Here is a 26,913-nt window from a genome sequence, read left to right as displayed (position 1 = left end):
GAGATGTTCCCATAAATAATTGTGATGTAATAACCAAGGGTATCACTAAAATGCTTTAAAAAAAAAAAAGAAACCGAGCTCTGCACCCCATGGCAAAGCACGGGGATAACTCTCTAGCGCGTGGCGGCGGCTCCACGCGCTTTCTGGGGTCCTCAATGAGGGGTTACTCTCCACTCTCAGCTTCAAATCTGCGGGCTCGCGGTGGAAGAGAGGAGAGGGATGGGGATTGGCAGCCGGATGGTAGGCTAGGCTGCGCGGGGCGGCACTGCTCGAAGCACCGCACAGGAGGACAGGTGGGAGGGGCTAGGGGTCGGGAAATGACGTCGCGGTTAACGCGTTCACTGTGCGGGTTGAGCTCCCTAGTAACGGCGACTCCCTGGGGCTTCGGGGAGGCTATTACGACTCCCGGGGTCCTCGGCCGCATAGCCAGTCTGCCTTCTCCCCACCTTCGATGTCCCCGCCTCTCAACGCACCAGCCCAACGCTTCTCCCCACCCTCGCCCTCTTCCTCCTTCCCTCTCCGCAGCACGGGCGGCTGGGGCCGACCGCATCCCTCAGAGTCCTTAGTGACCTGCGAGGTTGCGCTTCCCCCGGCCTCCAAGACGCCTCCGCCTCGGGCGGGGTGAGAGAACCAGGATTTCGGGCCGGAGCCTGGAGCGGGGAGGGAAAAAGGTTTCTACCAGACGCGGAGACCAGCCGGCCGTGCGGTCGGAGAGGTCCGGTTCAGTTCGGTTCCTGCGGAGCTACGGAGCCGGGACTTAGGGGCCGAGAAGGCGGGCCCTCCGTTTGGGAGCCTTGGCCCTCGTGCCCCCTGTCCCCAGCCCAACCACACACCACAACCCCCGTCCGGATCCGCCCGGCAGCGGGGGGACCGGGATGGAGGTGCGGGGACCCTGGTCCTAGTCGTGGTCCGTGGGGAAGATGGCGACTCCAGGGATGAGCTGGCAGCAGCACTATTACACGGCGGCGGCCGGGGGGACGACGAGATTCTCTTCCTCGGCCGCGGCTCAGCATTCGGCGTCCACCATGGACTACAGCCAGGATCTCCATTTCAAAATGAGCAAGAAGATTGCACAGCTCACCAAGGTAAGGGGCGCTTGTGGAAGGGGACCGTCCCCTCCTCCAGCCCCCAGCCTGGACTGCCCTGCCCAGCCCAGCCCCATACTGTGGCACCTTGGGGACACGGGAGACACCAACACTGTACCTTGAACTTGGCTTTCCCTTTCCGATCCATCTTAACTCTTTTAATGAGTGCCCTTTCATTCGGTTTGGGTAATCCGGAATTGGGGCTGGCAGAGGAGTGACTCCTTTCTGGGTTGAGAGCTTTAGGAAAGAAAAGTGTGCGCCTTACCTGACACCAGGCATGGTCTAAAAACTTTGTGAAACTTTGTATGCCACTTTTAATACAACTTGGGTAGTTAAGCTGGACGGCATTTTTTTCAGTGATTTTGTGCATCACTTTTTAGAAGTATAACAACCGGTAGGTATCACAGGACAAGTTAGGAGTTGCCTGTCATTTCATAGTACAATTTCAGTGTAATGTTTAATCTTAGATATCTGGGGCAACAGAAGAGGCTTCCCACTGGAAAATTTTTATTTGATCCAGATCAGTGATTTTATTGGTGTAGGGGATTCCTGATATAGAAATTCATCTTCCCTACTTAGTTCAACAACCCACCTGCAGTTCAGAATCGAAGATCCAGCTTGGACTTCTGAGGCATCTCCTTACATGGATGTCTTTCAGTGTAGTACCCTAGCTTATTCATATAGTATGACCCCAGGATTCACAGAAATAATGTCTCTTATTGGTCACATCATTTTCAAAACTTGTATGAATGTGGAGGCAGCTTCCTACAGTGGAAAAAGCACTGATTTTGGAGTTGGAAGACATGAGTTTCAATCCTACCTGTGAGATCTTCCATTGATTTATTGAGCCTTAGTTTCCTCATCTGCAAATGAGGGGGTTGGACTACATGGTTTTTGAGGTTCCTTCCAGCTCTAAAACTGTGATCCTGTGTAGGAGGGCAAAAAATACACTTCACATTTTTATAGTCATTAGTTTGACAATATATCAAACTATTTATTGAATCTGTATTTAATTAAATTCTCTGTACTATTCCATCTGTACATTTTTTCCAAAGGATAACCCCAAAATTGGCCAAACAAATGGTACTTAAATATAAGTATACAATAAGGTTAGGATATGGAAGAATTCAAAGGAAATATTTATTGAGAAGGAAAATTTCATCCTTTTGAAACATAAACTGTAAATTAGCTAGCTCATACTGCCCTGCGTTCATATCTGATGGCCAGTCTTTCTGGCCATTCTATTTTAAGTAGTATAAGGGTGATGTAGTTTCTGAAAGAGAATAATCCATAATTCTATGGATCCTTGGAATTTTTTAGTGGGAATGGGGAATTTGGAAGACAACATTGAAAGAGGAGGAAGCAAGGTAAAATAAGTGAAATTGTAGTGGAGAGAATAAAGCAATGAAAAGGCAAAATACTGAAGGAGAAAAATTAAGGGAAGCTAGAGAACTAAGTCAGAAGTTAAACAAAGAAGTAGAGTGGGACAAAGGAAAATTTCAGGAATGAAGAAGAAGCTCGAAGGCTACATCACCAAATTCTAGAATCAATGTACTTTCTGGTTGTGTCAAATAGAGGGAAGGTCAGGCTGGCATAGGTTGGTACTTTTTTTTTTTTAATCTCTTCTCTGTTTAATCAGTGCACTTAAATATTTGGGTGTCTGAAAGCTGTTTCTCGGAATGGTGTTTTGGATGAATTAGATATTTTAGACTTCAGAATTTAGATATAATAATAAGCTTGCATTCATTGAGTTTTCTTTTTTTTTTTTAACCCTTACCTTCCATCTTGGAGTCAATACTGTGTATTGGCTCCAAGACAGAAGAGTGGTAAGGGCTAGGCAATGGGGGTCAAGTGACTTGCCCAGGGTCACACAGCTGGGAAGTGTCTGAGGTCTGATTTGAACCCAGGACCTCCCATCTCTAGGCCTGGCTCTCAATCCACTGAGCTACCCAGCTGCCCCCATTCATTGAGTTTTAAGTGAAAAATGCTTTTAAAATATTTTCTCATTTTATCCACACAACAAACCTTGCAAGGTAGGTGCTATTATCTCAATTTTAGAGATGAGGAAACTGAGGCAGAGAAATTAAGTAACTTGTCTGGGGTCACACAGCTAGTAAGTACCCCAGATCTTCTTGTCTCCAGGTCTAGTGCTTTCTTTCCTATGTGATCCAGCATGCTAGAATGAGGTACTTGATTATTCATTCTTATAATGCTTAATGAATTCTTATAACTGTGTTCAGAACTTTAATTTGTAAGTTCCTATTGAAGAAATATGATACAATGTAAGCAAAACAACTTGTCTCTTCACATTTTTGTTTTCTTTTTGTTTCTGTTTTCTCTCCTTCTCCATGTTCTTCATAGCTCAAAGTACCCCCAATGAATTAATGTAACTAAGCTGAAGATACTCAGAGAACCAAGTGATTACCAATTCTTGAGTATCCTTTTTCATTTTGGCTTTCGCCATAAATCTAATCTCCAATCTCTAGGGATTTTCCTCCCCTTTGAAGGTTCAGAAACTGGAACCATGCCCACTTAAATGCTATTTCATCATTTTTGCATCTATGTCTGAAAAGAGAGCAAGAATAGAAAAAAATGCAGTTTTTAAAGACTATTAAGTTACAAAGTAGATCTTGATCTGTATAGATAGGAGTTTGATGAAGAGTTCTGTCATAGAAACAACCCTATAGGTGGCATATTGACTTAGAAAACCTCAAATTAGCATCATTTGTGTTGTATTATGTTTTTATTTATTTTGGTAATCTAATTACATTTTAATCTAATTCTGGCTATACTAGGAAAGTTTGACAGTCCTGCTATATACCAATGAAATAATAGATTCAATCATATTCAGGGTGTCCCAAAAGTTTTAGTGTAGTCTTAAGCTATTAAGGTCAAAATTTCACTAAAACTTTCAAAACATCCTGTGTATATGTACATATATATGTGTATATATTAAAATTTTATATCTATTATTTCATTTCTATATGGGACTTAATGTGTAAAAGTTCCCTCCACCAATGAAGATCAGCAACTTTATATACCTGCATGGGGGAAGAAGAAGGAAAACCCCTACTGAAATTCAACTCCTGCATCTAACCCAGAATTCTTTAAAGCTTTGTCAAAGTATATGCCTTGGAACAGATTTTGTTTATTTCAAGACAATCACAGCCAAGTTTTGAAAAGTTTTAACACTTAAATTCAATGATGAATTTTTCAGTCTCAGCAATTTTCAGAAATCATCTTAAAAAATCTTAAAAGATTGTGATTTTTGTTGGTGGAAGGAAAACTCACGAATATGTAGATCTTTCAAGTAATTAAAGTGTTTGTACATTTTTAATCCATATATGTGTACATATACATGCTCATGCATGTGGTCACACATATAATATCCTAAAAGTCTTAGTGCAGTTTTAAGTTCTCAAAGCTTTTTTGGGATACTGTGTAATTCTATATTCTTCTTTCTTTCTCTAGTAGAATATAAGCTCCTTGACAGCAGGTATGATTTTTCATTTTGTGTTTGTATCTCCAGGGCTTGGCACAGTGCCCTGAGGTAGTCACATAATAAATTGGATTATATAGGCAAATGAATATATGAATATATGTATGCACACATGATATACTTTAAAAGATATGTGCTTTCCTAAGAGTGAATAATCTCTGCAGTAATGTAAATTGTAACCCTGCCAAATTTGAGTACACAATTTTAAGGTATGCTTATAGCCAAAAACATTTTCACTTAATAGCCTCTGGTGATGAGACCACAGTAAGCTAGGCTGGTTTTAGGAAGAGCCACACGTATACTTGTGGACTAGTCTTTCAAGCTTATAATTTCTTCTTCTTTTTTAACTTTATCTTATGTCTAAGGCAGAAGAGTGGTAAGGGTTAAGAAGATGGAGTTAAGTGACTTGCCCCAGGGTCACATAGATAGGAAGTTTCTGAGTTTAGATTTGAACCCAGGCCCTCCTGACTGAAGGCCTAGCGCTCTATCCACTGAGCTACCTAGCTGCTCCTTTGTAATTACTTCTTGCCAGATTGACCTGCTTTTAGAACCCAAATTTCTTCCTCACCAAGAAAAGGTATCAGAATAGGACTAGAGTGTCCTTTCCTTCAGTTATCAGTACAACATTTTAAAAAATATATTAAATGTTATTTAAATACATTATTTAATATATAGGAATTTGAATAAGGTCATGATAATGTGTTCCAGAAACATCTTTAGTAACACATTGTTAAAAAAAAAACAGAAACAAAGATTTGTGAAACTATATAATCCAGAGAATATCTAATTAAAATGGTATTTGTTATAGCCACATCAGCAAAAGCGTTGGATAGATAATACTGTAACATTGAAATGGAAATTTATAATTGGACATCATGAAGTTATTTTTAAAAATAGATTCTACCTATTGTCTTTTCAAAGGAGTAAAACATAAAAGTCTTCAGTTCACAGAGTGGTTTTGTGTTTGTTTTTGTTTGGTTTTCTTTTTGAGACTAGATTTTAACCAGGCTAGAAGTACAGGAGCTTCTCTTGATCCTGTTAACTCATCAGCCCTTGAGCTTTGACCTGCTCCTTTTCCAAACTAGGCAGATTTGCCTCTTCTTAGGCAGTCTGATAATTCCCAGTTTCCAGGGACTTGCCATATAAAAAGCCAGATTTAGTGTGGATATTCTGTCAGCTTAGTTTATTGGAGCTTAAGAGCCTCTAGAGCAGCAGAGCTTATGGATATGCCACCACAGAGAGTTTAGGGAGAAAAATTCAGAGTCTTCATATGTCACCAGATATTAAATATTATGAAATCAAGAAGAGGTAAATGAAGAATCTTGAAATGAATTATTCCACCTTTTGTGGATAAGAGAACACTTTGCCTCTTCATTTCTTTAGCTTTTTTAATGCCATTAACTTTTTTATAGGGAGTTCTTTGGTTTCTTACTGCCTGGATATTCTAGACAAACCTAAAAATCTTAGGTATTCCAAGTATACTTAGAACAGAAGGGCACAAAATAAGGTTTTTCTTGTAGTTGGATGTACATCTATTCCCTCAAAACCCATAATTTAAAAATTACAGTGAATATGAGTGAAATCTGGCCATTATTCCAAATGAAACTTTCTTATAATCAAGGCATGCAATTCACCTGATTTGTGATGAGTGGTTCCTGGCACTATCATTGGATTTTGTTTTCTTTTGGTAACTATGCACTAGTTCCTAGTGCCTGAGATAATTGATAACATTCTTCCTTTCCCCACAGATTTTTTTTCTCTCTCCTTTACTTTCTCCCTTTTTCCTTTTTCCCTTTCTTTGTATTTTAAGGATAATTTTAGTGTTTTGACTTAAAATATTAATAATTGGTCACCAGGGATGATTCCCAAATAATAAAATACCCAAGTCAGCTGGGAATTATGGAGATTTTAATTAATATAGAGAGATGGAATTAAGGAAAGGAGAGAGAGAGAGAGAGAGAGAGAGAGAGAGAGAGAGAGAGAGAGAGAGAGAATTAATTTAAACTGCTCTGGCTCAGGCTGAGCCAGGCAGTTGTTAAAGGCCTTGGCCAAAGTGGCCTCCCTGAGCCTAAGGGAAAGGGAACCAGTCTTATCACTCACCAGGAGACCATCTCCAAGCTGGGTTCCAGTCCTCCACTGAACTCAATCTCCTGAACTGAGTTTAGAACCATCCTGAACTGACTTTTAGCCTCCTTTTTTTTTTTTAAAACCCTTACCTTCCGTCTTGGAGCCAATACTGTGTATTGGCTCCAAGACGGAAGAGTGGTAAGGGCTAGGCAATGGGAGTCAAGTGACTTGCCCAGGGTCACACAGCTGGGAAGTGTCTGAGGCCGGATTTGAACCTAGGACCTCCTGTCTCTAGGCCTGGCTCTCAATCCACTGAGCCACCCAGCTGCCCCTTAGCCTCCTTTTAAAGAGAATTTTCTCTTATGTCACCTCCCCTAAATTTTTACGTCTACCAATCACAGTAGACGCTTTCTCTAGAACTTCCCATTCTTTAGTTTTCACCACTCTTTAGTTCTCACCTTCTGTGGTTAGATTATATCTTCTGAGGTACTTTACACTTCTTTGTTAAGCTTACCTTTTGTGAGTTACTTGACCTTTTTGTGATTAATTTAATCTTAAAGGTACTTAACACCTTTTTGTATCAGATCTAAAAATAGACTTAGCTTAAGGTTCTAGCTTCACTATAAGGTATGAGTTAACTACCTTTATTGTTCAATCAGGAGTTTACAACTTTATCTTCCGCTAAAGTATGCCCAAGTATGGGGTGGAGTAATGTAAAGTTCCCAAGATATTCCTGATTCTTGTTAGACCAAGTATCTCCATTGTTACAATAAGGAAATAGCTAAATCAAATCTTCTAAAGTACAGTCTGAGTAGTTTTTAAGATTCACAGTATCCCAAGCACTTAGCACAATGCTGACAGGTAATAATAGATACTTAATAAATGCTAGTTGCCTGAGTGACCATTTATTATATTTATTATTATAACATTTATAATAATAATTGTAACTAGTAATTCCTGTCTATTGATTTAGTTATCTAATCAAGTCTTTGTTTACTTAATACCTATTTCCATATTATTCATTTTTGTAACATAGTAATCTTTTAAAACTAAAACCGCGAATCTTATATCCATATAAACAACTGATAAGTCATGTTTTCCTTCTGTGTTCTACTCCCACATTTCTTTCTCTTGATGTGGATAGTATTCTTTCTCATAAGATCCTCCAGATTGTCCTGGAGCATTGCATTGCTATTAGTAGCAAAGTCAGTCACATTTGGTCATCCCACAATGTTTCAGTTTCTGTGTACAATGTTCTCCTAGTTCTGCTCATTTCATTCTGCATCAGTTCATAGAAGTCTTTCCAGTTCATATAGAAATGAAGCAGTTCATCATTTCTTGTAACAAGAGTATTCCATCACCATCATATACCACAGTTTGCTCGGCCATTTTCCAATTTTTTTTTGCCACCACAAAGAGTGTGTCTATGAATATTTTTGTACAACCTTTTTTTGTTATTATCTCTTTGGGAGACAAATCCAACAGTGGTATGGCTGGATCAAAGGACATACAGTCTTTTAAAGTTCTTTAGCAAAACTGTTGATGTGGTTGATAAGCTGGTGAGCAACCCTCCCCAGAGAGCTTTTCATAGTGTTGTTTTGGGTATGGTGCCAGTGAGAAGTATTGGCTTGGCTCTATATAGTTCTTATAGCTATTTGTGCTACCTCATGTGGCCTAGAGTTCAGTCCTCCCGGGTTTTGCCTCACCTCCCAAGGGACATTGTTGGTTTCTGCTTCCTTTCTCATTTTCTGTCCCTCTGTTATCTGGCATTCCACTTCACTCTTTCTGAAGTTCTTTGTTACACCCAGCATTTCATCATCAGAAGTCTTCTCTTGCTGCTCTGCATTGTGTCCTGTCTTTCATGTACACTTGTGACTCCCTTCAGCTCTCAGAAGGAAATAATGTCATTTCCTTTCTCAGGGGATTACTCTATCCCAGGACCCCCAGGGGAAGTAGTCTCCAAAGTGAGGGCCATGATCTGCCCCCTAGGGGTGTGTGTGATCAACCAATTAGAAGAGGGAAGACAGGTTGTATTTTACTTATCCCATGATAATCATGGGCCTTTTCTCCAATCCAACTTATACCCACCCTTATCTCTCAAGATTTCCACAGTCCACTCTCTCCCTTTATTATGCAAGCACCCTACCTCCCCTTTTAAACTGGGCATCAGCCCCCTGGACACTGATAACCCAACCACACCTCAGACACCACTGTAAAAGCTGTATTGGTGCCATTGGGAAAATTGCCACCCATCCTGTGTCCCTCTACATCTCTCTGTGACTATAGCAGGTGGCATCTGCTTTTAGGGCACCGGCTAGTGATTAAAAGCCCTACTACCTTTTTCGTTTTGAATGGGTTAAAGTAAGTTTCACAAGACATGGATGGATTATGACATTTTTATAGTTTCTGCATCAGTGATGATGGTGATGGTGATGATGATGATGATGTTTCTAGTATACCCAGTCACTTTGATATTAAGAAAGACCAGATAACAGAAAAGTAAATGAATATTTTGAGAAGAGATCACCTGTTTACATTACATATGAATAAACTCTTCAGTAATAAAGATTTCAGTTTGATATCTAGGTTCTTTGTCAACTTGCTCTTTTAAAATTTATTTTCTCTATAATTCCATTACTTATCAAATAAATATTAATGATTAAATAATTAAAACTCTTAAATAAAATTAAATATTTATTAAAGAGAAATACTATCTTAAATTTTAATATGAAGTATAAATAAAATTTTTCTTTTTCTAAACTGGCTGTTACATTAGCCTGTTCAAGACTGAGAACATTTTTAGAGTATTGATAAACACTAAAAACTAAAATTACCTTACCAGACAAACCTGGTCCCATAAAAAAAGCCATAAATTGAAAAATATCTGCCATTCCAAAACAAGGAAAAAATTGTTGTTCTTGTTCAGTCATTTTAAAGTCATGCATGATTCTTTGCTACCCCATTTGGGATTTTGTTGGCAAAGACACTGAAGTGGTTTGCCATTTCCTTTCTCAGATTACTTTTAGAAATTATTAACTGAGGCAAACAAGGTTAAGTGATTTGCTCAGGGTCACACAGCTAGTAAGTGTCTTGAGGCCACATTTGAACTCACAAAGTTGTCTTCCTGTGTCATCTACCTGCCTCTATATGCATGATAATTGAAATAATTCCGTTTTTCACAAAATTACAGACTTTGTTATAAATTTGAATTTTTGTTGGTACTCAAGTTTTTGGAAATAAGAATTGTGCTTAATAAAGAATAACAATTAGGAACTGTTTTTTGTTTTGTTTTTTTGTTTTTTACAGTTTAGCATGTGAGAGATACAGCAGGGCTTTTAATCATTCAGTGCTCTAGAATGCAGTTGCCACCTGCTACAGTCACAGAGTGATCTGGAGGGACAAAGTTCCCAGTGACACAAGTACAACTTTTGCAGTGGTTACCTGGGGTTAGGTGCAGGGGTTAGATTATCACTGCCCTTCAGAGGCTGATGCCTAGTCTAAAAGGAGAGGCAAAGAGTTGAAACAAGGTAGAATGTAGGAATACTCAAAGTGTGGTTGTGTTGGAGAAAAGGCTCATGATTGATTATGATGGGGATTCTTAAGGTACAACCATTTTCTTATCTTTTTTCCTTTATGACATTACAGATTTGCTCTTCTTAAGTTTTAATATAAACTTAATCAGTTTGGTGGTTTGAATTAATTTACATTTTGCATTTAGTGACTTAAGCAATATGCCCATAAAATAATTGGTGCCTGAAAAAGGAAATAAACATTTAGAAACTCTTTCATCATTTTCCTAGTTGTTTATTCTCCAGGTAGTCTTTATTTTTCTCCAGTACTTATGTGGAATTATTCTTTACCTACCATTTAAATGTGCACTATTTATGTTTCTCCCCTTATCACTTGCAGAACTTTTTAGGACTTATGTGTGGTCAATGTTAAAAGATTGCAAGCCAACTATAACTTAATAGATACTTTTTCATTGTTTGAGGCTTAGGAAGGTTAAGTAACAACAGGATCACATACCTAGTTATGGTCACAGATGGTCCTTGATCGCAGATCTTCACAACTCTAGCCCCTATGCTACTTTGCCTCTTTTCGATATATTTTTTAAAATGTGGCCTTAAAATAGTTCTTATGGAGCTTTCTGTTCTTGACATTTGCTGATTAACTTCCTAACAGTTTCATTTTTAAAAGTCAATTTTAATTATTCTGTACTTTAAAGGGGAGAGTAATACTTTAGAAACTATTGTTCTAAAGTTATAGTACTGTAGTTTACTTTTGGTGACTCCAGCCATTTTCATTTATCTTAAAATTTGTATTTCATCTCTGTTTAGGCTTAAAAGTTCAGGTACAAAATATCACTTCTTTCCATTTTTCATGTATTCCATTTATTGGGATCTCATAAGAGAGAGTATTGTTATTCTCCACAATCAACTACTGCATAAGAAATAGAAAATGCATTGGGGAAGGAATACATGAATGTCACATCTTAACAAGCTTTTTTAATTCCTCACATTCGTCATTTTTTGCTGTAGGATAATAATCAATTATATTCACTGTTTCATATATTTTGGCTTATATTAGACCATTGTTTCTATCTTCAACTTTCCTGGAGTGTAAGACCAGTAGTGGAATTTCTGTCAAAGGGTAGAGACAGTTTAGTTACTTATCTTACAAGATATTTTCTTCCCTTTTTTTCTTTAATTTTTGTTTCATTAAATATTTCCAAGTTACATGTAAAAAGAAATTTAACAATCATTTAAAATTTTGAGTTCCAATTTCTTCCCCTTCCAATATCCTCCCCGTCTTTGAATAAGGCAAGCAATTTGATTTTACATGTGAAGTCATGCAAAACAGACTTCCATATTAGCTACATTTCAAAAGAAAACACAAACAAAATAACAAAAGTAAAGTTGTGGTGTTGTTTTTTAAGTATGCTTCAATCTGCATTCAGAGTTCATCAGTTTCCTCTCTGGAGGTAGATGGCATTTTTCATCATGGGTCTGTTGGCATTGTCTTAGATCAGTGATGGTGAACCTATGGCACAGGTGCCAAAGATGGCCCACAGAGTGCTTTCTATGGGCACACGCCATCACCTGCCCCCAGAGTTTGTAACTAGAAAAGCAGAAGGACTTGGGTGAAGCTGCTCCCCTCTCCCTCTCCACAGTGCCCTGACTAAATTTTTTTCATTTTACCACTCCTCTACCCAGCAGCCCAATGGGAGCATTTCCTCCCTCCCCTCTGTGTGTGTATGTAGGAGGGGTGTTTCCCAGTTGATGATACGTAAAATATCGCTCTTAATAAATGGAATCTGCACCAGTTCTGCTTACTTCACTTTGCATGAGTTCATGTAAGTGTTCCCAAATTTTTCCGAAACCATCTTGCTCATCATTTCTTAGAGCACAGTAGCATTCCATCATAGTCGTATACTACAACTTGTTCCTCAATTGATGGATATCCCCTTAATTTCCAATTCTTTGCAATCAAAAAAAGAACTGCTAGAAATATTTTTGTACAAATAGGTCCTTTTCCCTTTTCTTTGATCTCTTTGGGATACAAACCTGGTGGTAGTATTATGGGGTCAAAGGGTATGTGCAGTTTGTTAGTTAGCCCTTTGGGCATAGTTGCAAACTGATATCCAGAATAGTTGGATCAGTTCACCAACAGTCCAGTATGTGTCACAGTTTTTTTACATCTCCATCATTTGTCATTTTCCTTTAGTATTGTGTTAGCTAATTTCATAGTTATGAGGTGGTATTTTAGAGTTGTTTTAATTTGCATTTTTCTAATCAATAGTGATTTAGAACATTTTTTCATGACTGTTGATAATGTTGATTTCTTCTGAAAATTGCCTCTTCATATCCTTTGACCAGTAATCAACTGGGGAATGGCTCTTATTTTTAGAAATTTGACTCAGTTCCCTATATGTTGAGAAATGAGGACAGAGAAACTTGCTATAATTTTTTCCCTCAACTTACTGTTTTTCTTCCACTTTTAGCTGCATTTTTGTTTGTACAAAAACATCTTAATTTAATGCAGTCCAGATTATTTATTTTACTTCTCATAATCCTCTCTTTCTTATTTGGTCATAAATGATTCTCTTATCCATAGAACTGGCAGGTACAGGGTTTAAAAAAAAAAAGAATTACCTGCCTACTTTCCAACCATTTTCCCTTCCCCTGTAAAACCTCTTGTATTCTTCCTTTATGTGAGATAATTTCTCTTTTTATTCTTCCCCCTTACCTTTTCTCCAACGGCGTCCTTTCTCACTATCCATTTTTTTATATTATTCTAAAATCAAGTCACTCCTGGACCCTCTTTCTATGTTGAATTCTTCTAACTCCCTTAATAATGATTACTGTGGTTGAAGATACATCTTCACATATAGAAAGGTAAACAGTTTTTTCTTTCATTGAATCCTTATAATTTCTCTTTAGTCTTGCATTTGAAAGATAGATTTTCTGCTCAGCTTAGGGTTTTGTTTCATTTCTATCAGGAATGCTTAAAAGTTCCTTTTTCATCAAATATTCATTTTTTCCCTTGAAGGATTATACTGTTTTGCTGGGTGGGTAGTTCTTGTTTATAATTCCAGCTCTTTTGCTTTCTGGAATATCATATTCCAGGCCCTATGCTCCTTTTTAAAAAAAAAATGTGGTAGCTACTAATTCATTTATGATCATGACTTTGGCTGCATGGTATTCAAATAATTTATTTTTGACTAAAAGTATTTTCTCTGATTCAAAAGTTATTTAATCCTTGGAATTTTCATTTTGGGATCTTTTTCAGGTGTCAATCAATGGATTCTTAAAATTTCTACTTTACCCTTTCATTCAAGGATTTTTGTTATTTATTCATTTAAATGCATGTCCAACTCTTTGTGATTCTGTTTGGCATTTTATTGGCAAAGATACTGAAAGGGTTGTCATTTCCTTTTCTAGCACATTTAATAGATGAGGTAACTGAGGCAAACAGGGTTAAGATTTGCCCAGGGTCTCTTAGCTAGTAGAATTCTGAAGCTAGATCTGAACTCAGGTCTATCCTGACTCCAAGCCTGCCCTCCCCAGTTCAAGGATATCAGGGCAGTTTTCCTTGATAATTTCTTGAAATAATGACATCTAAGTTCTTCTCAGGCAATCCATTAGTTCTTCAGTTACTTCCTTGATCAATTTCTCAGGTCAGTTTGTTTTTCAAATGAGTTATTTCACATTTTCTTCTTTTTTTTCATTCTTTTGATTTTGATTTTTTTCTTGATTGTTTCATGAAGTCATTTGCTTCCACTTGCCCAATTCTAATTTTTCAAGAATTATTTTCTTCAGTGAGCCTTTGTACATCTTTTCCCATTTGGACAATTCTGCTTTTTGAGGAGTTATTTTCTAGTGGGCTTTTGTAGCTCTTCTTCCATTTGGCCAATTCTGTTTTTTAGATGTTATTTTGTTCAATATTTTAATGCCTTTTTAATGAATCTGGTAATTGCCTTTTTCTTCTTTCTTTTTAAATTTGGCAACATTCTATTTTCCCCCTAATTACATGTAAAAATAACTTTAAACATTTGATTTAAAAATTTTTTTGAGTCTTGAATTCTCTCTGTCATTTCTTTTCCCTCTTGCCAAGATAGTAAGCAATTTGATATAGATTCTACATGTGAAATCAGGTAAAATATTTTTCCATATTAATTATTTTTGGAAGGAAACACAAAACAAAAAAGTTAAGAAAGTTAAAAAAAATCTGCTTTGGACTTCATCAATTCTTTCTCAGAAGACAGATGGCATTTTTTAAAATCACAAGTCCCTTGGATTTGTTTTGGATCATCACATTGCTGAGAACAGCTAAGTCATTGAAATTTATTCATTGTACAACATTTCTGGGACTGTGTACAATGTTCTCCTGGCTTTGCTTACTTCACTCTGCATCATTGTAAGTCCTTCCAGGTTTTTCTGAAATCTTCCTGTTCCTCATTTCTTAATAGCATAATACTATTTTATTATACTAATATATCACAACTTACTCAGCCATTCTCCATTTGATCAATATTCTATCATTTTCCAATTCTTTGCCACCACAAAAAGAGCTGTTATAAATTTTTTTTTTGCATATACATCCTTTTCCTTTTTGTTTTTTGTCTCTTTGGGATACAAACCTAGTAATGGTATTTCTGAGTCAAAGGGTATGTACTGTTTTATAGCCCTTTGTACTCTCCAGAATGGTTGAATCAGTTCACAACTCTCTCAACAATGCATTAGTGTTTTAGTTTTCCCACATCCTCTCAACTTTTGTCATTTTCCTTTTTCTGCCATAATAGCAAATCTGATAGAAGTTGGGGTGGTATCTCAGACTTGTTTTAATGTGATTTTTCTATTAATTTTGATTTAGAACATTTTTTCATATTAATTATGCATAGATTTAATTATTTTGCCTGAGAACTGCCTGTTAATATCTTTTGACCATTTATCAATAAGGGAATGACTCAATCATTTGACTTATTTCTCTATGTATTTGACGTGTAGAACTAGACTTGTAGATTTTTTTTACAATTATGATTACTGTGTGTAACTCACCATCCTATTCCCCCCATTTATCCTCTCCTTTCATTGTCCATCCTCAAAAGTGTTTTGCTTCTAACCATCACCTCCCCTAGTTTACTCTCTCTTCTATCAGTACCCCTCCTTCTCTTATTCCATTCACTTTACTGTAGGGCAAGAAAGATTTCTTTACCCAAATGAGTATGTACATTCTTCCCTCCAGTGAAAATAAGTTTCACATGCTTTTTACTCTTTACCTCCTCATTTTCCCCTTCACTATAAAAGCTTGTTCACATCTTTTTTTGTGTGAGTTAATTTACCCCCATTTTATTTCTCCTTACTTCTCCCAATGCATTCTTCTTTCTCACTCCTTAATTTTATTTTTTTAGATATCATCCCATAATACTCTACTCACACACTTGTCCTACATCTATGTACATATAACTGTTTCAATAATTATTAAAGTTCTTAAGACTTGTATCATCTTTGATGTAGGAATGTAAACGTTTAACCTTATTGAATCACTTGATTTCTCTTTCCTGTTTACCTTTTTATGCTTCCCTTGAATCTTGTATTTAAGAGGCAGGTTTTCCATTTGGCTCTGGTCTTTTCAAAAGAAATGCTTAAAAGTCCTCTATTTCATTGAATACTCAGTTTTGCTGTGTAGGTGATTCTTGGTTGTAGACCTCACTCCTTTGCCCTCTGGAATATCATATTCCAGGCCCTCTGATCCTTTAATATAGACTCTACTAAGTCTTATGTTATCTTAACTATGGCTTCATGATATTTAATTGTTTCCTTTTGGCTGCTTGCAGTATTTTCTTTATCTGGGAGTTCTGAGATTTGACTATAATATTCCTGTGACTTTTCCTTTCATGATCTTTTTTAGGAGGGTGATTGATTAATTCTTTGAACTTATATTTTATCCACTGATTCTAGAATATCAGAGCATTTTTTTCCTTGATAATTTCTTGGGAGATGATATATGGGTTCTTTTTTTGATCATGGCTTCCAGGTAGTCCAGTTAAATTATTTCTCCTGGATCTATTTCTCAGGACTGTTGCGTTTCCAATGAGATGTTCCACATTTTCTTCTATTTTTTTTATTCTTTTGACTTTGATTGTTTCTTGATGTCTCATAGAGTTATTAGCTTCCATTTTCACAATTCTAATTTTTATGAAACGACTTTCTTCAGTAAGCTTTTGTAACTCCTTTTCCATTTGGCTAAGTCTGCTTTTTAAAAAGTCTTCTTTTCAGTAGATTGTTGCATCTCTTTTACCAGTTGGTCTATTCTGTTTTAAAGGGTGTCATTTTCTTCAGTATTTTTGTATCTCCTTTACCCATCTGTCATCTTTTTTCATTATTTCCTGCATAATTCTTCTTTCCCCAGTTTTTCTTCTATCTCTTATTGGATTCTAAAAATCTTTTTTAATTCTTTTGGGGACTGAAACTAATTTATATGAGTATGGGCAATGTGAAAGAGTTTGGCACCAAGAAGTACTGGCACAAGCCAAGAGCAAGCCCCCAGACCCCTGAATCTGGGCCTAAGACAACATTGAGACCCTGCCTGAGCCAACTGCCAAGCAACTTCATTACCACCCCCTTAAAATTCCGAGCCCTGTTATAAGCTTGCAGTGCCCTAGTGCAGGATAATCTGTGGTGTGCCTGGCAGGTGCAGGTGCAAAGGGAGTCTCTGAACCCCTGTGCTCAAGCTGAAATTGAGGCCCCAGACCCCAGCTCAAGGCAGGCAGTAGGGTACCTAGCTGGTGCAAGGCAAAGGAGAGGCCCAGAGCCCTGCTAAAACCTGCAGTGAGAACCCCACCATGAGGCAGTTCATGGTACACCTGGCCTATGTAAGCTGAGGGTGAGGCCCAGAGGCCCTGCTCAAACCTCAGACTAGGCCCTGAGTCCCTAGTAGAAAATACCTCAAAGTGCTCTAGGGATTGCAAGCCATCAGCATTAGGATGTTGTTCTCAGAGCTCCCAGCCCACAGGCCATCATATCACCTTGGAATAAATGAAACTTAGAAAAATCCCAAAATAGAGCTAAGAGTAGTAGCAAGGAAAAACTGAAATTTAAGAGTGCCCCCTCTGCCCTGAGAAAAGATCATTTAAGATAAAAGTAAAAGTCAAGAAAAAAAAACGGGGGAAAAGGACAAAGATTTTTTTTAAAGTACCTAACCACAGAAAATTTTTATGGATACAAAGAAGAGCAGGGCAAACTCAGGCAAAGCAGCTATGCATAAAACTTCAAAGAAAAATATGAATTGGTCTCAGGCTCTGGAAGAGCTCAAAAAGAATTTCAAATATAAGAGAGACAGAGAAAATATTAGAAAGAGAAATGAAAGAAATACAAAGCAGAAATGACCAAAAGGAAAAAGTGGTACAAAAATCTAATGAAGAAAATAATTTCTTTTAAAAAATAGAATTGACCAAGTGAGAAAAAGGTTCAAAAGGTCACAGAAGAAAATCATTCTTTGAAAATTAGAATTGGGCAAGCAAAAGAAATGACTTCATGAGACATCAAGAAACAATAAAACAATATTGAAAGAATTTTTAAAAATTAAACATCATCTAAAAAAAATAACTGACTTGGAAAATAGATCTAGGTAATACAATTTAAGAATTATTGGACTATCTGAAAACTATGATTAAAAAAAAAGCCTGGACATATACTACAAGAAATGATCAAAGAAAATTGACCTGATATTTTTGCACAAGAGGGTACATTAGAAACTGAAAGAATCCACAGATCACCTCTAGAAAGAAATCCCCAAATGGCAACTCTCAGGAATATAATAGCTAAATTCAAGAACTTTCAGGGCAAGTAGAAAATACTGTAAGCCAGAAATACACAATTCAAATGCCATGGAGCTATAGTCAGGATAACACAAGCCATAGCAATGTTAACAGTAAAGGACCAGAAGACAAAAGAACTAGGTTTACAACCCAGAATTGTCTTCCCAGCAAAACTGAGTATATTCTTTTGGGGGGGAAATGGTCATTTAAAAAAACAGGTGGTTTCCAAATATTTCTAATGAAAAGATCAGACCTAAATGGAAAGTTTGATGTTCAAACAAAGAACTCAAGAGAAGCATAAAAAGGTAAAGACAAAGGAAAACATTAGGGGATTCAATAAGGTCAAATTATTTATATTCCTATGTGGAAAGTTGACATTTGTAAATTAAAATTTTTTTCAGTATTGGAGCAGTTAGGAGGAATATACACATATAGAGGGTGTAGGAGTAGCCTGATTGGAATGACATGACATGCAAAAAAAAATCAAGGGGACAAAAGAGGATTATACTGACAGAAAAAGGGAGATGTGGAATGAGGTAAATTATCTCACCTAAAGAGGTATGAAAAACTATAGTGAAGGGGAGGAAGAGAGTGGTGATGGACAATGCTTATACTTTACTCTCATTGTAACTGACTCAGAGAGGGAATAACAACCATATTCATTGGGGTATAGTATACTATCTTACCCTAAAGAGAAGTAGGAGGGGGGAGAATAAAGACAAGAAAGAAGGAGGGGATGATTAAAAACAAAACACTTGTGAAGAGGGCAGAATGAAAGGAGAGAGAAAGAGCAGGATCAAAAGGGGAAAATAATATGAGGGGAATACACAGTTAGGAAATTAGGGAATACACTGAATGTGAATGGAATGAATTCACCCATAAAGTGGAAGTAAATAGAAAACTGGATTAAAAAACAGAATCCTATGGTATGTTGTTTATAAGAAATACATTTGAGGCAAAATACCAGACATAGTAAGGTGTAAAGGGCTTGGGCAGAATTTAGCATGTTTCATCTGAAGTGTAAAAAGCAGGGGTAGAAATCATGGTCTTCAAAATGAAAGCAAAAATAGGTCTAATTTAAAGAGATAAGGAAGGAAATTACATCTTGATTAAAGGTACCATAGACAATCAAGTAAAATCAGTACTGAGAGTATGTTCACCAAATGGTTTAGCCTCCAGATTTTTAAAGGACAAATTAAATGAGCTTCAGGAGGGAATAGACAAAAACTATAGTGGTGGGGGACCTTAACTTCCTCCTCTCAGATCTAAATGAATTGAGCCAAAAAATAAGAAAGAAGTAAAGGAAGTGAATGAAATTTTAGAAAAGTTTGAAGTAATAGATCTCTGTAGAAAATTGAATGGGAATAGAAAGGATTACTCCTTTTCAGCAATGCATGGCACCTACACAAAAATTGACCATGTTTTAGAGCACAAAAACTTTACCATCACATGCAGAAAAGCAGAAATAGTAAATGCATCCTTTCTAAATCATAATGCAATAAAATTATAATCAGTAAGGGTCTATGGAAAGACAAAAAATTAATTGAAAACTAATTCTAAAAAAAGGGTGGCTCAACAAATTATAGAAACAATCAATGAGGACAGCTGGGTAACTCATTAGATTGAGATCCAGGCCTAGAGATGGGAGGTCCTAGGTTCAAATCTGGCCTCAGACACTTCCCAGCTGTGCAACCCTGGTCAAGTCACTTGACCCCCATTGCCTAGCCCTTACCACTCTTCTGCCCTGGAACCAATACACAGTATTGATTCCAAGATGGAAGGTAAGGACTTAAAAAACAACCACAATAATTTAATTAAAGAGAGTTACAATAAGAAGACAACATATCAGAATTTATAAGATACAACCCAAGCAATACTTAGGGGGAAATTTACATCTCTAAACACTTATATTGATAAAATAGAGAAAAACAGATAAATTGAATAAATAAGGTATGCAACTAAAAAACAACTAGGAAAATAACAGATTAAAAATTCTCAATTAAATAGTAAATTGGAAATCCTAAAAAATCAAACGAGAAATTAATAAAATTAACTAATAAATAAGACTATGAGTTGTTTTTTTTATTATATTTTATTTGATCATTTCCAAGCATTATTCGTTAAAGACATAGATCATTTTCTTTTCTTCCCCCCCACCCCCCATAGCCAACGCGTAAGTCCACTGGGCATTAGATGTTTTCTTGATTTGAACCCATTGCTTTGTTGATAGTATTTGCATTAGAGTGTTCATTTAGAGTCTATCCTCTGTCATGTCCCCTCAACCTCTGTATTCAGGCAGTTGCTTTTTCTCGGTGTTTCCACTCCCATAGTTTATCCTTTGCTTATGAATGGTGTTTTTTTCTCCTGGATCCCTGCAAGTTGTTCAGGGATATTACACCGCCACTAATGGAGAAGTCCATTACGTTCGATTTTACCACAGTGTATTAGTCTCTGTGTACAATGTTCTCCTGGTTCTGCTCCTCTCGCTCTGCATCACTTCCTGGAGGTTGTTCCAGTCTCCATGGAATTCCTCCACTTTATTATTCCTTTTAGCACAATAGTATTCCATCACCAACATATACCACAATTTGTTCAGCCATTCCCCAGTTGATGGGCATCCCCTCGTTTTCCAGTTTTTGGCCACCACAAAGAGCGCAGCTATGAATATTTTTGTACAAATCTTTTTGTCCATTATCTCTTTGGGGTACAGACCCAGCAGTGCTATGGCTGGATCAAAGGATATTCTTTTGTCGCCCTTTGGGCATAGTTCCAAATTGCCCTCCAGAATGGTTGGATCAGTTCACAACTCCACCAGCAATGAATTAATGTCCCAACTCTGCCACATCCCCTCCAGCATTCATTACTTTCCTTTGCTGTCATTTTAGCCAATCTGCTAGGTGTGAGGTGATACCTCAGAGTTGTTTTGATTTGCATCTCTCTGATTATAAGAGATGTAGAGCACTTCTTCATGTGCTTGTTAATAGTTTTGATTTCTTTATCTGAGAACTGCCTATCCATATCCCTTGCCCATTTATCAATTGGAGAATGGCTTGATTTTTTGTACAATTGATTTAGCTCATTATAAATATGAGTAATTAAACCTTTGTCAGAGGTTTCTATGAAGATTTTTTCCCAATTTGTTGTTTTCCTTCTGATTTTAGTTATATTGGTTTTGTTTGTACAAAAGCTTTTTAGTTTGATGTAGTCAAAATTATTTATTTTACATTTTGTGATTCTTTCTATATCTTGCTTGGTTTTAAAGCCTTTCCCCTCCCAAAGGTCTGACATGTATACTATTCTGTGTTTACCCAATTTACTTATGGTTTCCTTCTTTATGTTTAAGTCACTCACCCATTTTGAATTTATCTTGGTGTAGGGTGTGAGGTGTTGATCTATTCCTAGTCTCTCCCACACTGTCTTCCAATTTTCCCAGCAGTTTTTATCGAATAGTGGATTGTTGTCCCAAAAGCTGGGATCTTTAGGTTTATCGTATACTGTCTTGCTGAGGTCGCTTTCCCCCAGTCTATTCCACTGATCTTCCTTTCTGTTTCTTAGCCAGTACCAAATTGTTTTGATGACTGCAACTTTGTTATATAGTTTAAGGTCAGGGACTGCAAGGCCCCCATCATATGTGTTTTTTTTTTTCATTATTTCCCTGGATATCCTTGATCTTTTGTTCTTCCAAATGAACTTTGTTATGGTTTTTTCTAAATCAGTGAAGAAATATTTTGGTAGTTCAATGGGTATGGCACTAAATATATAAATAAGTTTGGGTAGGATGGTCATTTTTATTATATTGGCTCGTCCTATCCATGAGCAGTTAATGTTTTTCCATTTGCTCAAGTCCAGTTTTAGTTGTGTGGCGAGTGTTTTGTAGTTGTGTTCATATAGTTCCTGTGTTTGTCTCAGGAAGTAGATTCCTAGGTATTTTATTTTGTCCAAGGTGATTTTGAATGGGATTTCTCTTTCTAGTTCTTGCTGCTGAGCTGTGTTGGAATTATATAGAAAAGCTGATGATTTATGTGGGTTTATTTTGTATCCTGCAACTTTGCTAAAGTTCTTGATTATTTCAATTAGCTTTTTGGTTGAATCTCTAGGATTCTTTAAGTAGACCATCATGTCATCCGCAAAGAGTGATAACTTAGTCTCCTCCTTGTCTATTTTGATGCCTTCAATTTCTTTTTCTTCTCTAATTGCTACTGCTAGTGTTTCTAGTACAATGTCAAATAGTAGAGGTGATAATGGGCATCCTTGTTTCACTCCTGATCTTATTGGGAATGCATCTAGTTTATCCCCATTGCAGATGATATTAGCTGATGGTTTTAGATATATACTGTTTATTATTTTTAGGAATGACCCTTCTATTCCTATGCTTTCTAGTGTTTTTAATAGGAATGGGTGTTGTATTTTATCAAAGGCTTTTTCTGCATCTATTGAGATAATCATGTGGTTCTTGCTGGTTTGCTTGTTGATGTGGTCAATTATGTGGATGGTTTTCCTAATGTTGAACCAGCCCTGCATCCCTGGTATAAATCCTACTTGATCATGGTGAATGATCCTTCTGATCACTTGCTGGAGTCTTTTTGCTAGTATCCTATTTAAGATTTTTGCATCTATATTCATTAGGGAGATTGGTCTATAGTTTTCTTTCTCTGTTTTTGACCTGCCTGGTTTTGGAATCAGTACCATGTTTGTGTCGTAAAAGGAGTTTGGTAGAACTCCCTCTTTGCTTATTATGTCAAATAGTTTGTATAGTATTGGGATTAACTGTTCTCTGAATGTTTGATAGAATTCACTGGTGAATCCATCAGGCCCTGGGGATTTTTTCTTAGGAAGTTCTTTGATGGCTTGTTGGATTTCATTTTCTGATATGGGATTATTTAAGAATTCTATTTCCTCTTCTGTTAGTCTAGGCAGTTTGTATTTTTGTATATATTCATCCATTTCTCCTAAGTTGGTGTATTTATTGCCATATAATTGGGCAAAATAATTTCTAATGATTGCCTTAATTTCCTCTTCATCAGAGGTGCTGTCCCCCTTTTCATCTTTAATGCTGTGAATTTGCTTTTCTTCCTTCCTTTTTTAAATTAGATTGACCAGTACTTTGTCTATTTTGTTTGTTTTTTCAAAGTACCAGCTTCTTGTCTTATTTATTAAATCAATAGTTCTATCACTTTTGATTTTATTAATTTCTCCCTTAATTTTTAGGATTTCTAGTTTGGTTTTCTGCTGGGGGGTTTTAATTTGATCACTTTCGAGTTTTTTCATTTGCATTTCCAATTGATTGATCTCTGCTCTCCCTTGTTTGTTAATATAAGCATTCAGGGATATGAATTTACCTCTGATTACCGCTTTGGCTGCATCCCAAAAGGTTTGAAAGGATGTCTCGCCATTGTCATTTTCCTCGATGAAATTATTAATTGTTTCTATGATTTCTTCTTTAACTAAAAGGTTTTAGAGTATCATATTGTTTAATTTCCAATTGGTTTTAGATTTGGTTTTCCATGTACCATTACTAATCATTATTTTTATTGCCTTGTGATCTGAGAAGGCTGCATTCATTATTTCTGCTTTTCTCTATTTGTGTGCTATGTTTCTGTGACCTAATGTATGGTCAATTTTTGTGAATGTGCCATGTGGTGCTGAGAAGAAGGTGTATTCCTTTTTATCCCTATTTATTTTTCTCCATATGTCTATTAATTCTAATTTTTCTAAGATTTCATTCACTTCTTTTACCTCTTTCTTATTTATTTTTTGATTTGATGTATCTAAAGTTGATAATGGTTGGTTTAAGTCTCCCACTAATATGGTTTTACTGTCTATTTCTTCCTTCAATTCTCCTAGTTTCTCCATTAGAAATTTGGGTGCTATATTATTTGGTGCATACATGTTGATTAATGATATTTCCTCATTGTCTAAAGTCCCTTTTAACAAAATATAATTACCTTCCCTATCCCTTTTGACAAGGTCTATTTTTGCTTTGGCTTTATCAGATGTCATGATTAGCACTCCTGCCTTCTTTCTGTCAGTTGAGGCCTAGAAGGTCTTACTCCATCCTTTAATTCTGACCTTGTGGGTGTCAACCCGCCTCATGTGTGTTTCTTGAAGACAACATATGGTAGGGTTTTGGATTCTAATCCATTCTGCTATTTGTCTACGTTTTATGGGTGAATTCATCCCATTCACGTTCAAAGTTATGATTGTCATTTGTGGACTCCCTGGCATTTTGATAGCCTTCCCTAATTCTAACCTTTTCTTCTTCGGCTCTACCTTTTAGTCCAGTGATTTACTTTGAATCAGTCCCCCTTGTCCCCTCCCTTGATGTTTCCCTTTTTAGTCCCTCCCTTTTTGTTCCCTCCCCCTCCCCCTCTCTTTCCCTCCCTTTTTGTTTTCCCTCTCCCCCTCCCCCCCTTGGTTTTCCCTTCTCCCTACCCTTGTTGGGTAAGATAGAATTCAAGATCCCAATGGATCTGGATGTTTTTCCCTCTCAGAGTTGATTTCCCTGAGATTAAGGTTTAAGTAAAAAACCCTCTCTTCCTCTCCTTCTTATAGGAGTTTTCTTCCCCTCCCCTTCCCATGTGAATCTTTGTGTGAGAAAGATTATTCTATTTGGTCTTTCTTTACCCCCCATTTATACATTACATTTTCCCCACATGTTAGTATACATAGATTGATAGAGATGTAGTCCTTATAGAAGAGAGTTTGAGTAAAAGAAGAAGATAACATTTTTCCCCTTTCCTTAATATTTACCTTTTCAAGTATTCCTTGCTCTTTGTTTTTCGGTATCAAACTTTCCACAGAGCTCTGGTCTTTTCTTTGCAAAAAGTTGGAAGTCTTCTATTTTGTTGAATGCCCATACTTTCCCTTGGAAGTATATAGTCAGTTTTGCTGGGTAGCTGATTCTTGGTTGAAGACCCAGCTCTCTTGCCTTTCTGAAGATCATGTTCCATGCCTTACGATCATTCAGAGTAGAACTTGCAAGGTCTTGTGTCACCCTGATTGGCATTCCTTTATATCTAAATTGTCTTTTTCTGGCTTCCTGTAGGATTTTTTCTGTTGTTTGATAGCTTTGGAATTTAGCAATTACATTCCTGGGAGTTGTCTTTTGGGGGTTTAGTGTAGAAGGTGTTCTGTGAGCTCTGTCAGTGGCTGTATTACCCCCTTGTTCTAGAATCTCTGGGTAATTTTCTTTGATTATATCTTGTATCACGATGTCAAGTTTGGTGTTTATTTCTGGCTTTTCTGGAAGTCCAATTATTCTTAAATTATCTCTTCTCCCTCTATTTTCCAGATCTGTCACCTTGTTGGTGAGATATTTTATGTTCTCTTCTAATTTCTTGGTATTTTGGCTTTGCTTTATTAATTCTTGCTCTTTTACACGATCGTTATCTTCCAGCTGCCTGATTCTGGCCTTTAAAGCCTGGTTTTCCTTTTCAGTTTAATCACACCGGTTTTGTAGATGCGTGAATTTCTTTTGCATTATTTCCCACTTTTCCTCCCAGAAGGCTTCCATCTTTTTGGTCATTTCTGATTCAAATTCTTCATGTGTTTGTGGAGAGTTTCCATTTCCTTTGGAAGGTTTCGGAGCATTTTCTTGTGCATCGTCTTCTATCTCCTCTGTATTTTGTATTTTGGTTCCATAGAATGTGTCTAAAGTTGCCCCTTTCTTCTTATTTTTCTTGGTATTTTGGGGCTTCTGTGCTTCTGTGGAGTTTGCCATCTCTGAATGTGGAGGATTAGCTTTTCTTATCTCTGTCTGGTGTTCAGAGGCTTTAGTCCTGGGCAGATTGTCGGTTCTATGAGCTTTCCCTGGGTTAAATTGGGTATGGGCAATGACTTTCTTTTTTTTTTTTATTTTTAAAAAATTATTTATTGTGTAATTTGGGGGCTTGAGTTTTGTATGAGGGTGCTCTTACAACAATGGCCAATATGAACGTGTTTTGCATGATAATACATGCATGGCCTAATCAAATTGCTCACCATCTCTGAGTGGAGGGAGAGAGGGAGACAGTTTGGATCTAATGATTTTGGAAAACATATTGGAAATTCTTATTACATGTAATTAGGAAAAGAAAATATCTTTGAATTTTAAAAAACGAAAAAAAAAATATTGCCGTCACTCTGTCCAGTCACCGTGTCCAGCGTTCTTCTGGTTCTGAAGAGATCATTTCTTATAAATACAACTCTCTCCTGGTAGAGAACTGGTCAAAGGAGCTGAACAAACCATTCTCAAAAGAATTTCAAACAATTAAAGACTCCATGAAATAATACTTCAAATGACCAATAATAAGAGAATTACAAATCCAAACATCTCTGAGACTTCATTGTACCCCCAGCAAATTCACAACGATCTCGAAAGAATGGAGTGGTCAGTGCTGGGGAGGTGGTGGAGAGGAGGCGCATTAACGAATGGGTGGAAAAGCTTGGCCATTGGAGCCTGGATCTAAGGAATACATAGCCGGGACTCCGACTGCAGCACGCGCCCGATGCCCACTAGATGGAGGTAGTAGGGAGGCGGCAGTGTGAAGGAGGCCGCTGTGTCTGGGTCCGGGCCAGAGCAGGTGCCTCAGCAGCAGCTGGAGGATGGAGCTGCTCCCCATCTTTGCAGTGTTTTCCCTGGTTGGCTCCTTCCTCACTCTTCTGCCTTATATCATACCCATCTATCTACAAGATCAAATTTAAGCCATTTCCCCCATTTCAAATATCAAAAACCACAGAGGAAGAAAGTGTGGAATATCTATTCCTACAGCAACTTGGACTTACAGAAGGTCCTCTCAAAATTTCACTAGTATAATGTAGCAGGTTACTGATTTTCAGTTCAGTGTATGAAAGAGAAGCAAATATTTATTGTACACTTGAATTGAGCAGTGGTGTTTGGGAAGAAGAAAACAAAGGAGTTCTAAGACCTACTTTTAATGTCAAAAGTTGCTATGAGTTACTTA

The 26,913-nt window shown here is 37.1% G+C and overlaps 1 protein-coding gene across 9 annotated transcripts in view; it reads left to right on the top strand.

The window, feature by feature from the left end:
• The first annotated feature begins 292 nt into the window (after positions 1-292).
• Positions 293-26,913, top strand: part of FAM184A (family with sequence similarity 184 member A) — a 141,482-nt gene continuing 114,861 nt past the window's right edge. For 8 of the 9 annotated variants that reach the window (XR_008916653.1, XR_462902.2, XM_056818683.1 and 5 more), the window contains exon 1: positions 293-1,085. Coding sequence is in view for 6 of the 9 variants with exons in the window: in XM_056818683.1 (XP_056674661.1) it covers positions 921-1,085 (165 nt within the window). In the remaining 3 variants the exon portion in view is untranslated. The remainder of the gene's footprint in view (positions 1,086-26,913) is intronic. The other variant, XM_056818684.1, reaches the window with a different exon arrangement.

The sequence above is a fragment of the Monodelphis domestica genome, chromosome 2, assembly GCF_027887165.1.
Source record: "Monodelphis domestica isolate mMonDom1 chromosome 2, mMonDom1.pri, whole genome shotgun sequence".
Lineage (NCBI taxonomy): Eukaryota > Metazoa > Chordata > Mammalia > Didelphimorphia > Didelphidae > Monodelphis > Monodelphis domestica.
The sequence above is the reverse complement of the archived record's forward strand: the minus strand, read 5'-3'. Positions and strand labels throughout refer to the sequence as shown.